The following is a 13,705-nucleotide window of genomic DNA, read 5'->3' on the forward strand; positions in this document are numbered from 1 at the left end:
AGACTCTTTTTTTTTTCTAATCTTCATATGACTGAAATAGAAGGGAACAACAATTTCATTATTTCATTGTGCCCCCCCTTCCCCTCAGCTGTGAGAAATACTTTTTAACAACATCCGATGATTTATTTGTAAAAAGCAGAAAATAATGAAATTTGTTCTTGGAACAGAAGTATTGAGGCCTCAGAATATTATCCCCTGTTCTAGCACAATATACTGTGTCTTGCGCTCTTTGGTCTCACTCCAAATGTACATTTTCCCCCTCCTATAACACTGCAGTAAGAGAGATTCTTTGGTTCTTGTCCTAATGTTCTCTGACCAATGTCCAAGTCATAAAATCATGTATTTGCCGATATGTGAAAGACCCCATAGAGTAAATTCTTGTCAAATGTTCATCTGATGGCGGAACGCACATTAACGAGTCCTAATCCGAGAAGAATCCGATACAGGTTGGAGAACTGTGGATTTAAGTTATTAGCAATGGCTGACAGCATGGAGCGCTGGAATAAAGTACTTGTAGCATGGGTCAGTGAACGCAGCAGTGAGGTATTTCTCCATCAGGGGTATTGTTTATGGCACTGGGTGGTGAACTGCAGTTTATGTACCATAACAATGCGTGATAAACTTCTGCTCACTTTTTATTTGTTATATTGAAGTCAAACTTCACGTCCTGCAGGCCCGTGATGAGAAAAATGGAGACATTAAAGGAGTAAAAGACCAGAAGAGGCAATTTGCATATTTAAATTCCCAGAAGAGAATTGCACAGCGAATAAGCCTCCTTACCTTGACAAGCCAGCTGGTATGTCACTCTCCATAAGGAGAAACGTTACCCCCTTAGACCCCACTCCAGAGCCTCTCACCTAGCCAAATCAGTTCTCATGCTTCGCACTGACGAGGGCCAATAGCCCGAAACACCCTGTCTGCGAATTGAGATACTGATTTGGCTTTTATCCCAAGTCATATTGCACGACTCGTTAAAGGGTTGATTGTGACTTGTAGGATCGCTACTTCCAACAGCTGGCGCTATAGCGTTAAGTCCTCTTTTTCTCAGAAGAGGCAATTTGCATATTTAAATTCCCAGAGGAGCATTGTACGGCGAATAAGCCTCCTTACCTTGACAAGCCAGCTGGTATGTCACTCTCCATAAGGAGAAACGTTACCCCTTAGACCCCAAAAAGATCCCTTAACTATTTTATTTTGTTTTACTCTGTAAAGTTATATAAACCGTCTCAGCTTTCATGCGTTACATCATTTTCATGAAAAACTTACGGGAACCAATATGGCCGGCTTTACAGATCTCACCCAGCTTACTCTGACTCCTGAAAGTTTGCCTAATTACACAGTTTTGCGTCCTCTGCTCCCAACACTACCACATAATAAAGCACAACTAACAGTTCTGACATTAGAAAAGCTTGACGACAACCCTTGTAGAAGCTAGTGGTGGTCATATTGGTTGTCACTCTGCTTTACCAGATACAGACATAAATGAGACAGATTTGATAAGATTACTTTTTATTAAGATTGAAAATGATTTTGGATCTAAGGGCAGAGACAGACTGCCATATTTCTCGTGTGAGAATCTCATCGTAAACATGGTACTGGCTGTCGGCTCTCCTGACCTGAGCTTGACAGCTGTATAGAATTACATCATACTGTCTTGCTCCTGTCAAGAAAGGTGCCAGGGAAGTCCGTGCAGTGCGATGCGATTCTCGCACGAGAAACACGGCAGTCTGTCTCTGCCTTAAGAATCCCTTCCATAATGCTAATGTTGTGCTGAAGTGATGTCTTAGTGCTCATGCACAGAGGTGTGTGACGGGACCTCCTACAGGCCCATATTATACCACTGTGTGTGTCTAAATTTTAATGGATTCCCTCACAATAATAGGGGGGTCTGTAATACCATTGTGCAGGAAGAACTCCGGGTTAGATGACAACATAAAATCTTTGATTGTGATGACCATTTGTATGTACGGATTACTAGCATGAGCCACCATGACTGGATTGTAGTAATATGCCCTCTATAAACCTAAATGCAGTCTGTATATTGTATATGGTATAACCTTCTGCTTTTTCAGAATCTCTCTCTGTCAGTTTCTCTCTATTTCTCTCTGTCACTCTCTCCCTTTTAACTAACAAAGCTGCACTCTGTAACGCTATAGCATGCAAACATGAAATATATGAAATTGCATTACTGCACTAGAAAATAGGTAAAATGAAGATACTTAGCACATAAATTGGCCAATTCATGTATACCCAGCAGCCAACGACAAGGCGATCCTCTTTGCTGGGAACCTATCGTGTACCTCTGGGGCAGATAGCTCGTGTATGGGTAGGCTGGATCCTGATGTGATTAAAACCACCATAGGCTTCGTATCTTCATTTTACCTATTTTCTAGAGCTGTAATACAATTCCAATTTCATATGCGTTATTTCACTTTTGCATACTGTAGCATTACAGAGTGCAACTTTAATTTGTTAGATCTATATGGAGGTGGCTACTCTTAGTATGCGCCTGTTCACACCTGTTCTCTGTTTGAAAGTGACAGTCTTTGATATTTATACATAGGCTATTATTGTACTTTGTCTTCCTCTTTCTCACTCTCCTGGTCTCTCTTTTTCTCTCTGTCTTGTGCACAAGCTCTCTTGCACTCTTGTTTTCTCTTGTCTTGCCCTGCCGCTACTCTTTTTTTTTTTTTTTCTTTTCTTCTCATGCTTGCCTCTTCTCTTGTGCTCTCGCTTTCTTTCTCTCTGACTCTCTCACATGTCTTCTCTTATACTTTCTTTCTCTTTCCCTGTCTCTCTCACAGCTCCTCCCTTATGCTCTCAGTTTCTCTTAAGGTACCCTCACACTAAACGATATCGCTAGCGATCCGTGACATTGCAGCGTCCTGGCTAGCGATATCGTTTAGTTTGACACGCAGCAGCGATCAGGATCCTGCTGTGATATCGCTGGTCGTTGAACAAAGTTCAGAACTTTATTTGGTCGTCAGACCGGCGTGTATCGTCGTGTTTGACACCAAAAGCAACGATACCAGCGATGTTTTACACTGGTAACCAGGGTAAACATCGGGTTACTAAGCGCAGAGCCGCGCTTAGTAACCCGATGTTTACCCTGGTTACCAGTGTAAAATGTAAAAAAAACAAACAGTACATACTCACCTTCGCATCCCCCGGCGTCCGCTTCCCACACTGACTGAGCACCGTAAAGTGAAAGTGAAAGTACAGCACAGCGGTGACGTCACCGCTCTGCTGTTAGGGCCGGCGCTCACACAGTGCAGGAAGCGGACGCCGGGGGACATGAATGTAAGTATGTACTGTTTGTTTTTTTTACATTTTACGCTGGTAACCAGGGTAAACATCGGGTTACTAAGCGCGGCCCTGCGCTTAGCAACCCGATGTTTACCCTGGTTACCCGGGGACCTCGGCATCGTTGGTCGCTGGAGAGCGGTCTGTGTGACAGCTCTCCAGCGATCAAACAGCGACGCTGCAGCGATCGGCATCGTTGTCGCTATCGCTGCAGCGTCGCTTAATGTGAAGGTACCTTTAGGCTATGTTCACACGATCCTTTTTTTGCTGCGGATTTTTCAGGTCCTGTTTTTGAAAATCCGCAGTGCAAAACCGCGGTGCTTTTGCAGTGCTGATTTTCCTGTGGATTCTTCTGTGGATTCCTCTGCGGGTTTTCAACAGCACTTTCCTATTGGTGCATGTTGAAAACAGGAGCGGAATCCGCAGAAAGAATAGACATGGTACTTCTTTTTTTCTGCAGGCAAATCCGTGCGGATTTGCCTGCGAAAAAAAGGATAGTGGGCACAGCGGTTTTTGTTTTCCATAGGGTAACATTGTACTGTACCCTGCATGGAAAACGGCTGCGGATCCGCAGCCTCAAAACAGCTGCGGATCCGCAGCAAAAAAAGGATCGTGTGAACAAGCCCTTAGTCTTTGTGTCTCTTTGTCTCCTTCTCTCTTGCACTCTTGGTTTCTCTCTCTATCCCTTTCTCTGTATTGCACACCTTATCTCTTGTGCTTTGTCTATTTCTCTCTCCCTCTCCCTTTCTTTGTCTCTCTCCCACTTTCTCTGACTGACTGCCACACGTTTTTTCTTGCACTCATCCTCTCTTTCACACTCCTTTTCTCCTGCACTTTTGCTTTTTTCCTCTCTGAATTTCTCTTTCCCTCTTGTACTCTCGCTTTCTTTTTCTTTGTTGTTCTCTCGATTATACTCCTTGCATGCACGCTTGCTTTCTTTCTCTTGGTTGTACTCCTTCCCTCTTGTACCCTTGCTTTCTTTCGGTCTCTTTCTTTCTCTTTGTTACAGGAAAGATATATATCTTTGTACCGTGTTAGCCAGTAGATAGAAAAATATTTAGAATTGAGAGTCCTCAGTGGTTGATACCTTTTCAGTTAGCCATTAAAAGGTATCAACCACTGAGGACTCTCAATTCTAAATATTTTTCTCTCTGTTACACTCCTCTTTGCTTGCTCTCTTTGTCTTTCTCTCTGTCACACTCCTTCTGTGCTGCATTTGTTCTTTCTTTCTGTTTGTCGTCCATCTCTCTTGTGCTCTTTTTTTCTGTTTCTTTTTCTGTACTGCTCTTGCACACTCTCTTTCTCTGTCTCTCTTTGTCTTTTTCTCTATCACACTCCTTTTCTCTTGCGCACTCATACTTTCTTTCTTCCCCGCTCTCCCACCCTCAGTAGATTTGGTAGTGGCACTGTGATGTTATATAGAGTTAAATCTGTGACTTAATGCAGCTAAAGATCATTATTATAACCATGAATGAAACTACTGGTTACACAAGACACAGCAGCAATTTTGAGGTCTGACCTTCAATTCAGAAGAATGCAGCTGAGGAATTCATTGCCTCCGCTGAATGTGAGTGACAGGTACCCTTGTAAGCCCGCTGACTTTATAATCAAAATGAATTTCCTGGTGCTTGAGTGGCCACTTAAGATTTCCACACAAGTGCTAACCATAAATGATGGAAGATAAGTCACATACAGTAAAATTGTTTTATTGTTGGCACTGAATGTGCATAAAATAGCCATGAACTCAGATTTAATCTAAGATTGTGTCTCCGAGGAGAAGGTCGAGATGTCTTGTCAAATCGGTTCTTTGGTTGGAATTGCGGATGCGGAAGAAAAATATTTTTGTATTTGTAAAAGAGCAGAGAAGCCAAGAAGAAATCCATATCTCCACTGACTAGCCTGGAGAATGCTGGATTAATGATACTGGATTAAAAAATTTCCCGTAGGCTAGAGAATTGTCCGGTCCAGTTTATCATGAGGGTCCTTATACCTGTACAGCCATCTGTGGGTACTGTTTCTTCCCCAGCTAGGGAGTAGGAGACTTGTGGGTATGCAAGTTAGCTGTCCTCCAGCGGAAGGAAAGCTGCCCTCAAGTGTCACCTATTGAACGTTGCTAAGCCTAGATTTAAATCCCTGGCCCATTGACACAAGACTAGTAACACGACTTAAAGAAAACCTGTCTCCAGATCTAAGGTGACCAGTTTTTGTTCTTATTTTATTCCCACTCCTCCTCTAATTATTCCATTTATTTATTTTTTTTAAATCCGCCATACAGTTTTAGTGATATGGGCTGATTTTTATGGTCTTTACCAAGAGGGAGGGGCTCACAGTATTTACCGATAGTAATGAGAATAAAAATTGGCCCTAAATTAAAAGGCCCATATCTCTGAAACTGTATGGTGGATTAAAAAAAATAAAAGAATGCTCATGGGAGCAACTAGACTAGGTCCTGGGTTCTAATCCCACCATGGACAACATCTGCAAGAAGTTTGTATGTTCTCCCCGTGTTGGCTTGGGGTTTGCGCTACATAAGTGAGATAAATAAATAAAACCTGGCCACTTTTGATCTGGTAAGAAGTCTTCTTCAAGTCCCCCTACACATTGGATGAAAGTCGGCTGAACACTTCTATTTTGGTGTGACCGGATGATCATTTGTTGTGACGCTATACAGATAATGTCAGAGGAGAGAGGGATCGGGTAGTTGGCGTTTCGAAAGCTGATCCGTTGCTTTGAGGAGAGATAATACACCTCTGGCAGCGGCTTTCTCCTCTATTCCCTTTGAAAACACATGAAGGAGCTGAGCACGCAAGTGTATGGGGGAGTCAGGAAAGATGACGTTTGGCAGACAGCTGTCTCATGTGTATGGGCAGATTGGATGAGCTAAATATTCTTGGAGAAAAGGGAAAGACACTTATCCACAGACAAGCTGCTAGCAGGGATACTGTTTCACCCTGTGACGACGCCAGCTGATGTAGAGCGCCCATATCTATGGATATTTAGACCCACAGTCACACTGTGTAGCACGTGTTTTGTGCCACTGTTTTTGATCTATAAAACACAGAAAAACCACACAGGGCTTCTCCGGTAACGCATAGGCCGGTAGCAAGATTTGGGTTCTGCTATTGTGTTTCACACAATTTTAATAATTTGCATGTGGAAAAGTAGCAAGCGTCATTGCAGAAACCTAAAAAATATAGCATTTAACAAAAGTCATGCCCAAACCACCTGCAAAATAACAAACCAAGCAGGTACCTACGCTTCCCAGGTCCAGCCCCGACTCTCTGCCGCTGCTTTGGTCTGTTTGTTGTTGCTGCTGTGGTGGTGTCCCGACTATAATGCACATCACTGCTGCACACAGTCACTAAGCACAGCATGTGAGCATCCCTTGTGTTTATTTTACAGGTATAAAAGCTTTTGGGGTCCACTTTTCTTAATGTGGAAAACCCCTTTGGGTTAGGTTCCTTTGAATTTTTAATGCTGCATATTTTCACTGCACAAAAAAACGCAGCATCTCGGGGTACGTTCCCACGGTCCGTAAACGCTGCAGGTTGGATTCTGCGTACATCTGCAGCATCCAACCCGCAGTGTCCATATGTTACAGCATAGTGGATGTGATTTAAAGAAATCCCATCTCCACTGTTCGTGCTGAGACGCCTGCGGATGACCTGCAGAGACAGACATGCGGCGCGTCCTTCCAGACCGCAGCATGTCTATTTATCTTGCGGAAACAAAGATCAATATCAGCCATATAATGTATTGGGTGCGGTGATTCCACACGGTTCAATTAACACATGCAGAATCACCTGCGTTCAAAAGCCGGCAGCGCTTTGGACCAAGCGGACATGTGCCCTTATAGTTCCAGCAAAGTGGGTGGTATTTATAGAAATTTCATGTTAAGTTTTTTCTTCGTTGCGTAAACTGACCTGCGGTGCATGTAATTTTCTCTTGTGGACTTTCCTCATGGAATTGTATTAAATGCGGACAACCTGCAGGTATAAAATGCATGTAATCCGCTTATGACTTTATTAATGAAAACCAAATAACAGGAAGTTTCCGATAAAAGGCAGCTTAATTTAAAACATGACATACCAAAAAGAGACAAAACCGCAGCAATAAGAACACTTGGGATACAAGACAATGAAAAAAATCTGCAACATCAAAAGCTCATTATGGAAGCGTAGCCTTAAGCATGAGAAGACTAAAAATTGCCATAATGCCGAAGCCCTTTGTCCGCATCAGGGATAAGTATTAGGCCTCATGCAGGAGTGCTTTTTTTTTTTAATGTATGAGAAAAAAAACATATTTTTCTTCAGTGTGCTAGATCTGAATTACATCCACTTTTTTCTGTGTCCATTTTAACCATCACCGCGGCATGTGGTTTGTTTCTTTTCATGTGCAAAAAAATTCCCAACAACTTGTACAAATTCAACAGTAAAACACGGATACACTCAGATGACACACGTATGGCCCCTGAGTCCTTTCCTTTATTTTTGTCACGGAACCATTGATTTGAATGGGCAACTTTGACTTGTATCTGGTAAAAAAATGACACGTCTGCTTTTTGTTAGTGTTTTTTATTTTTTGTAAAGCAGACACTCGGTCTGTAAACAAATGTGACACGGACACATAAATGGCCCCATAGACTACGACTGGTACATGTTCTATTGGTAAGAAAACATGAATAGAACACGTGTGTAACAAACTGTTGACTCAAGGAGGCCTTATATCTAGTCATTTGTAGTGTGTGAATGAAGATCACAATTTTGATCTATTGCAACCCTGTTAGTGATAATTAATGCGAGTACATGGCAGCATGAGATCTAGAAGCACTTGGATCCTGTATGTTCACGCTAGTGCTGTGTTCACACAGTAGATTTGGTAAAGAAGCACATAAACCTTATATGATCCTGCACAATGTTCACACTGACATAACTATGGCCTGTGCTTCATTACCAGAACCTGCTGTCCAATTTCAACAGAAAATTGCGTGACCTCAGCTGTGGAAAATGATTCAATTGTTATGGACATTTTCCCTAAATGCCTGTGTGTAACTGCTTGTATTGAAGCTCTAGACGCTCTGCCATGTCTGGTTTACATAATCGTGATGCCGGTAGTTCCCTCTGACCAGGCCGCACATACACCACATGGATAATGAAATCCAGTTAAAGTAGTTAGGAAAGATACAGAGAAAATGACCCCGCCATTGGATTCCTGGCTGTAGCAAACAATTTGCCTCACATTGTTACACATGGGGGGTGGGAGGTGGTCTGACTTCTAAAACTACAACCTCTATCTGTATAATCTTCCACACTGACATTACTATTTAGCATATTCAGTTGTGCTCAAAAGTTTACATACCCCGGCAGAATTTTTGCTTTCTTGGCCTTTTTTCAGAGAATATGAATGAATGATTTGGATGTTTTGGGTTGTCATTATGATTTAAAGAGAGAAAACACAGTAGTTTGACAATAAATGGCTTCACCCAACCGCTAACCATGAGTGGAGAAAAAGTTTTGGTGTTATCATTCATAATCTCTGAAAAAAGGCCAAGAAAGCAGAAATCCTGCCGGGGTATGTAAACTTTTGTGCACAACTGTATATAATATATTTTTTTTAATTCTGTAAACAACAAAAAGTTTCAAAAGTTTTTTTTTTAACGAAAATAAATACAAGAGCGCAATAGGGTCCTAACCAAGTTAAAAGGTTGATGGATAAAAGTAAAACCGCTCACCTTATGTGGTTGTGTGAGACACAACACTTCTAGAGCCTGGAATCCAGATGCAGCAGCTTCCATTTAATTTTCAGTGTCAGGATTGGAAGTGTTTCTGCGCTCCCTGGAATCACGACAAAAGCAGTGGTAGGTAAAAAAACGTAAGTTTGTCGACGCGTTTCAGAGTCCGAGTCCTTCTTCAGGACGGCCATACATGAATAGCCTAATAGCAGACTGAAGATGCCTAAGAAACATCTTAGGCCACTTTCACACATTCAGTATTTGGTCAGTATTTTACATCAGTATTTGTAAGCCAAAACCAGGAGTGACACAATCAGAGGAAAAGTATAATAGAAACACGTCACCACTTCTGTATTTTTCACCCACTCATGATTTAGGCTTACAAATACTGATGTAAAATACTGATTAAATACTGAATGTGTGAACGTGGCCTGAAAAGTATCCTCATTGTGTAAGGGTACTTTCACATTTGCGTTTCCCTGATCTGCGGACGGCTGCGGACTTCCTCCGTGAAGCCCTGCCCTTGGCCGCACCTCCAAGGCTAGCTCCGCCTACTTCTGCATGCCGCCCGCCTGCGGCCTGCGTACCTATCTTAGGTACGCAGGTCGTGCGGTTGTATGCGGAGGCTGCCGCATGCGTCGTTTTGACGCTGCGGATAAAAAAAAAAAATGCTACAGGCTGCGTCCTACGCTGGTCGCCGCAGTGTCAAAACGACTCATGCGGCAGCCTCCGCATACAGCCGCATGACCTGCGTACCTAATGTTAAAGATAGGTACGCAGGCCGCATGCGGGCGGCATGCAGAAGTAGGCGGAGCTAGCGGCGGAGGTGCGGCCGAGGGCGGGGCTTCAAGGAGGAAGTCCGCAGATCAGGGAAACGCAAATGTGAAACCAGCCTTATACAGTTCTGTATCCTAGATGCTGCAGAACATTATTATATAAATTTCAGGTCCTGCAGTCTCACTTTTTGAAAAGCATGAGCATATTTCTTTTAAATCAGTGGTGGCCGGTTATCATTATCTTAGTTTTCTAAAAGAGGTTGCGCAGCAGCTAAGGAATAATTATCTATGGGTCACTGTGACCTGTAACAATGTAGTCCACCCACATTTCATACAATTATATGGTCACAGAAGTCTCTAGTAAGCTGTAATGTGCCTATAATTTACAGCCGGGGAGCATTACCACATATACACGATGCCTTCTGTTTCTTATCACAACCTTCCTTCACCTCTTTCTCTTTATTTCCTATGTGAATTCTCATAATCTTTGCACGCTACTCGCGTTTCTCCAGCTTTATCAATGGCATCCTTTCTTGCTCACTTTCTCCTTTTCGCTTTCTGAGATTTTATATCTCTCCTTTCATTTTCTTCCAGCTTTTGCTCAGAAGACTCCAGCACTCTCTGCTGCCTCCTTTCTTCTCCATCCTGTACCTCCCTTACAAAGTGGCCTACACAACATGACATGATAACTAGGTGAGGTCTCCACGGCTGTTTTGATGTGATGACATTGCCGGTACTTTATTACGGCTTGTTCTACATTGGCATTCGTCTTTAGTTATTTTGCTGGATTTTCATGTCTCTGAACCATAGAGCCCCGGGGGTCTCTGTTTCGATCATTCAGAAATGTATTGAGATGTTTGTAAATGTGTTGACATTTTCCTTCTCTAATCCAGTGCGGTATGCAATGACACCCTGAAATTAAACCTAAGACAGCGCCTGTTGGTATTTGTTACTGGCAATGTTAAGATTTTGTGCTTTTCATGTACAGGTTCTTCCGCATGACAGCAAAGCAAGACGGCTCTTTGTAACAAGTGGCGGGCTTAAGAAGATTCAAGAGATCTCCGCAGATCCTGGCTCCCCTCTCCAGGAATACATCAACACTATCAATAATTGTTACCCCGAGGAGATTGTCAAGTAAGGAAATACTTAATTCTTGGGAGCATTCATCGTTGTGCTTGGATGAAGCCCGGCTATGGCAGATATGTCTGCCAAGAAGAATGACGTTAGCTATGATGCAAAAGTTGACAGCTTTGAAAGAAAAGCTGGTAATATCTCAGAAGCTATTGATAAATTGTGATCAAGAAGGCTATACTGCTGCAATACAGTAAGCTGCACATCAGTCTAAAATGGCTGATAACAGAACAATACACAGCAAATGTATCCTATCTATAGTATAAGTTATATGCACTGTGAAGATCTGAGGTTCTAAATTGTAATAATCACCTAGGCAGGTTAGCAATGCAACTATTTTTTATTCCTTACATCCATGGTCTTACAGCAATTCCGAATAAATGGTCACAAGTCAATGTCCCCAGTCCACAAGATCCTATCCTGGGGCTGTTAGTTTCACTGTCCTCGTGTCCTCATACCAGGCGATACCCACGGTCTCCCAACTTTTAGTTGCCCTATTGCTTTTGTACCTCCCGCCAGTATAGTCACAGTCCATGCTTCATGCCACGATCTTAGCACATGTCTCCCGCTCAAGCTGGCAGCAACGGTCCTTATGATAGTTCCTCACATCCAGACAATAGATATCATGGCCGTAGCACATGTATCAAACTCCAGCCGGCAACAACACTCCTTAAGATAGTTCCTCACATCCAGACGATAGATATCACTGCCGTACCATGTGTATCAATCTTCAGCTGGCAAAACAGTCCTTTAAGATAGTTCCTCACATCCAGATGATAGATATCATGACTGTAGCACGTGTATAAAGCTTCAGCCGGCAACCACATATAGTATAATCCCAACTGGAATTCTCCAAATGTCTTTGTGGGTTCAGTGATGGGCGGATAACACCTTATTGGCGCATGCTCGCTCATCACCATTAACTATAAGACACAGCTTCTTCACAAAAAAAATGTTGCTAAAAGTATGGGAGTCTTTTAGTCCACATGCAGCATCCTGTGATTGAGGAGAACGCTGACACGGCGTCCTTCAAAATCAGGTAACTGCGTTTGTTCCTCCACCCGCACACTTACAGATTTGAGGAGTGCAGAGCAGGAGAGAAAGCTACCAGGAACTGTGCAGATGCTGCACGTCCCGAGTAACTGAAGTACCATTCAGTCATGCGATCAGTCACATGGCCAGAAAAACCTTCAAAACGGGGTAACATAAAGTGTGTTTAAATATGTGTATATAGCTGAGCTGTGTGTGTTTGTAGCAGATGTGTGCGTATGTAGCAGATGTGTGTGTATGTAGCAGAGTTCTGCGTGTATGTAGCAGGTCTAGGTGCCCTTGTATCATAGCTGTGTATATTTGGAAAGTTCTGTGTATGTAGGAGAGCTATGTGCTTTTTTCTATGTAGCACAGTTATGTGCGCTTCTGGCTGAGCATTGTGTGTATGTAAGAGAGATGCGTGCTAATATAGCAGAGTTGATGTGTATGCAGGAGAGCTATATGTTTTGTATGTAGCAGAGTTATGTGCGCTCGTAGCAGAGCATTATGTGTATGTAGCAGAGCTGTGGGCATATGGAGCAGAACTATGTGCAAATGTAGCAGAACTGTGTGCGCATGTAGCTGAGCAGTGTGTGTAGCAGAGTTTCGCAGCAATTTAGTAGAACTGTGTGTGTGCTTTGTAGACTTTTTATATCCACTGTATGTGTGTGCTGTAAAGCTATATGTGTATAATACACATTCTGCAGAGATAAATTAACTAAGGATCTATTACCTCCTTATTCTGCCCTAGTGAATGAAAATTAGCGAAATTGACCCCTCCACTTTTTATACCGCTGGGGAGGGTAGGAGCTTGACACTCTGTGAAAACTATAGGAATCGTTGCAAACAAATAAACCTTGGGGGTGCCGTACCTGATTGTGACTTGAAGAGATAAAAGGGTGATTCCAGGACATCCACCCAGGTGAAATAAAAGCTTCTTTTATTAGATCAAGGTCCTATGACTAGGGGCACTGAAGTGCGCCAGAAATGTATAAAGTTTGGAGGGTTTTCCCTCTGATTTTAAACATTTTTAAACTTTTCTAATAAAATAATATTTTATTTTACCTGTGTGAGTGTGCTGGAATCACGCTTTCATCTCCTCAGTAGAAAATATGATTTTCCTAATGTTAGGAGTCTGAACCTGGGGTGCATCTTATAGTGAGGTGCCTCCTAAACACAGTATATATTTATAATCTTACAAAGTTCAATTTCTTTAGCAAATTGTCCCTTAATTGACTCTTCTTCCTCTTCCTTTTCTGCATTAATTTTCCCTGTTTGTATTTCAGATATTACTCTCCTGGATATTCCCAGACGCTGCTGGAGAGGGTGGATCATTACCAGCCAGTGATTTCATGAGTTTGCTATTTATATTTAAATACTCTGTTTTATTGCCTGCATTGAAAATCTATCTGTTGGGAGCACTATAAATATTTTATACTATGCTGTAAACAGAAATTAAAGATATATTACCCATCTTAAAGAGAGTCTTGTCTGAAAGAAGTACATTTATATTCCATTCAAAGGTGGTTGTAAAAAAAAAAATCAACAAAAAAAACAAACAGTAAAAGAATGTATTTTAACAGGCACTTTTCTTTTTATGAAGGCAATTGAGATTAACAAGGAAATAAGAGTAACTGATTATTATTGATAAATGAGAGTCAATAAATGCAGCAGAAATCCACCCACTATTTTTAGTTTACAAATCGGTATCTATCAGGTACAAGCTGTGCTATTA

General features: G+C 42.1%; 1 protein-coding gene across 2 annotated transcripts in view; it reads left to right on the forward strand.

Moving 5' to 3' along the window:
• Positions 1 to 13,450, forward strand: part of SPAG6 (sperm associated antigen 6) — a 220,776-nt gene extending 207,326 nt beyond the window's left edge. For both annotated transcript variants that reach the window (XM_077268352.1, XM_077268353.1), the window contains exons 10-11: positions 10,799 to 10,944; positions 13,257 to 13,450. In XM_077268352.1, the coding sequence (XP_077124467.1) occupies positions 10,799 to 10,944; positions 13,257 to 13,326 (216 nt within the window). In that variant the 3' untranslated portion in view covers positions 13,327 to 13,450. The remainder of the gene's footprint in view (positions 1 to 10,798; positions 10,945 to 13,256) is intronic.
• Positions 13,451 to 13,705: the final 255 nt, after the last annotated feature.

This window comes from Ranitomeya variabilis, chromosome 6 (assembly GCF_051348905.1).
Source record: "Ranitomeya variabilis isolate aRanVar5 chromosome 6, aRanVar5.hap1, whole genome shotgun sequence".
Taxonomy (NCBI): domain Eukaryota; kingdom Metazoa; phylum Chordata; class Amphibia; order Anura; family Dendrobatidae; genus Ranitomeya; species Ranitomeya variabilis.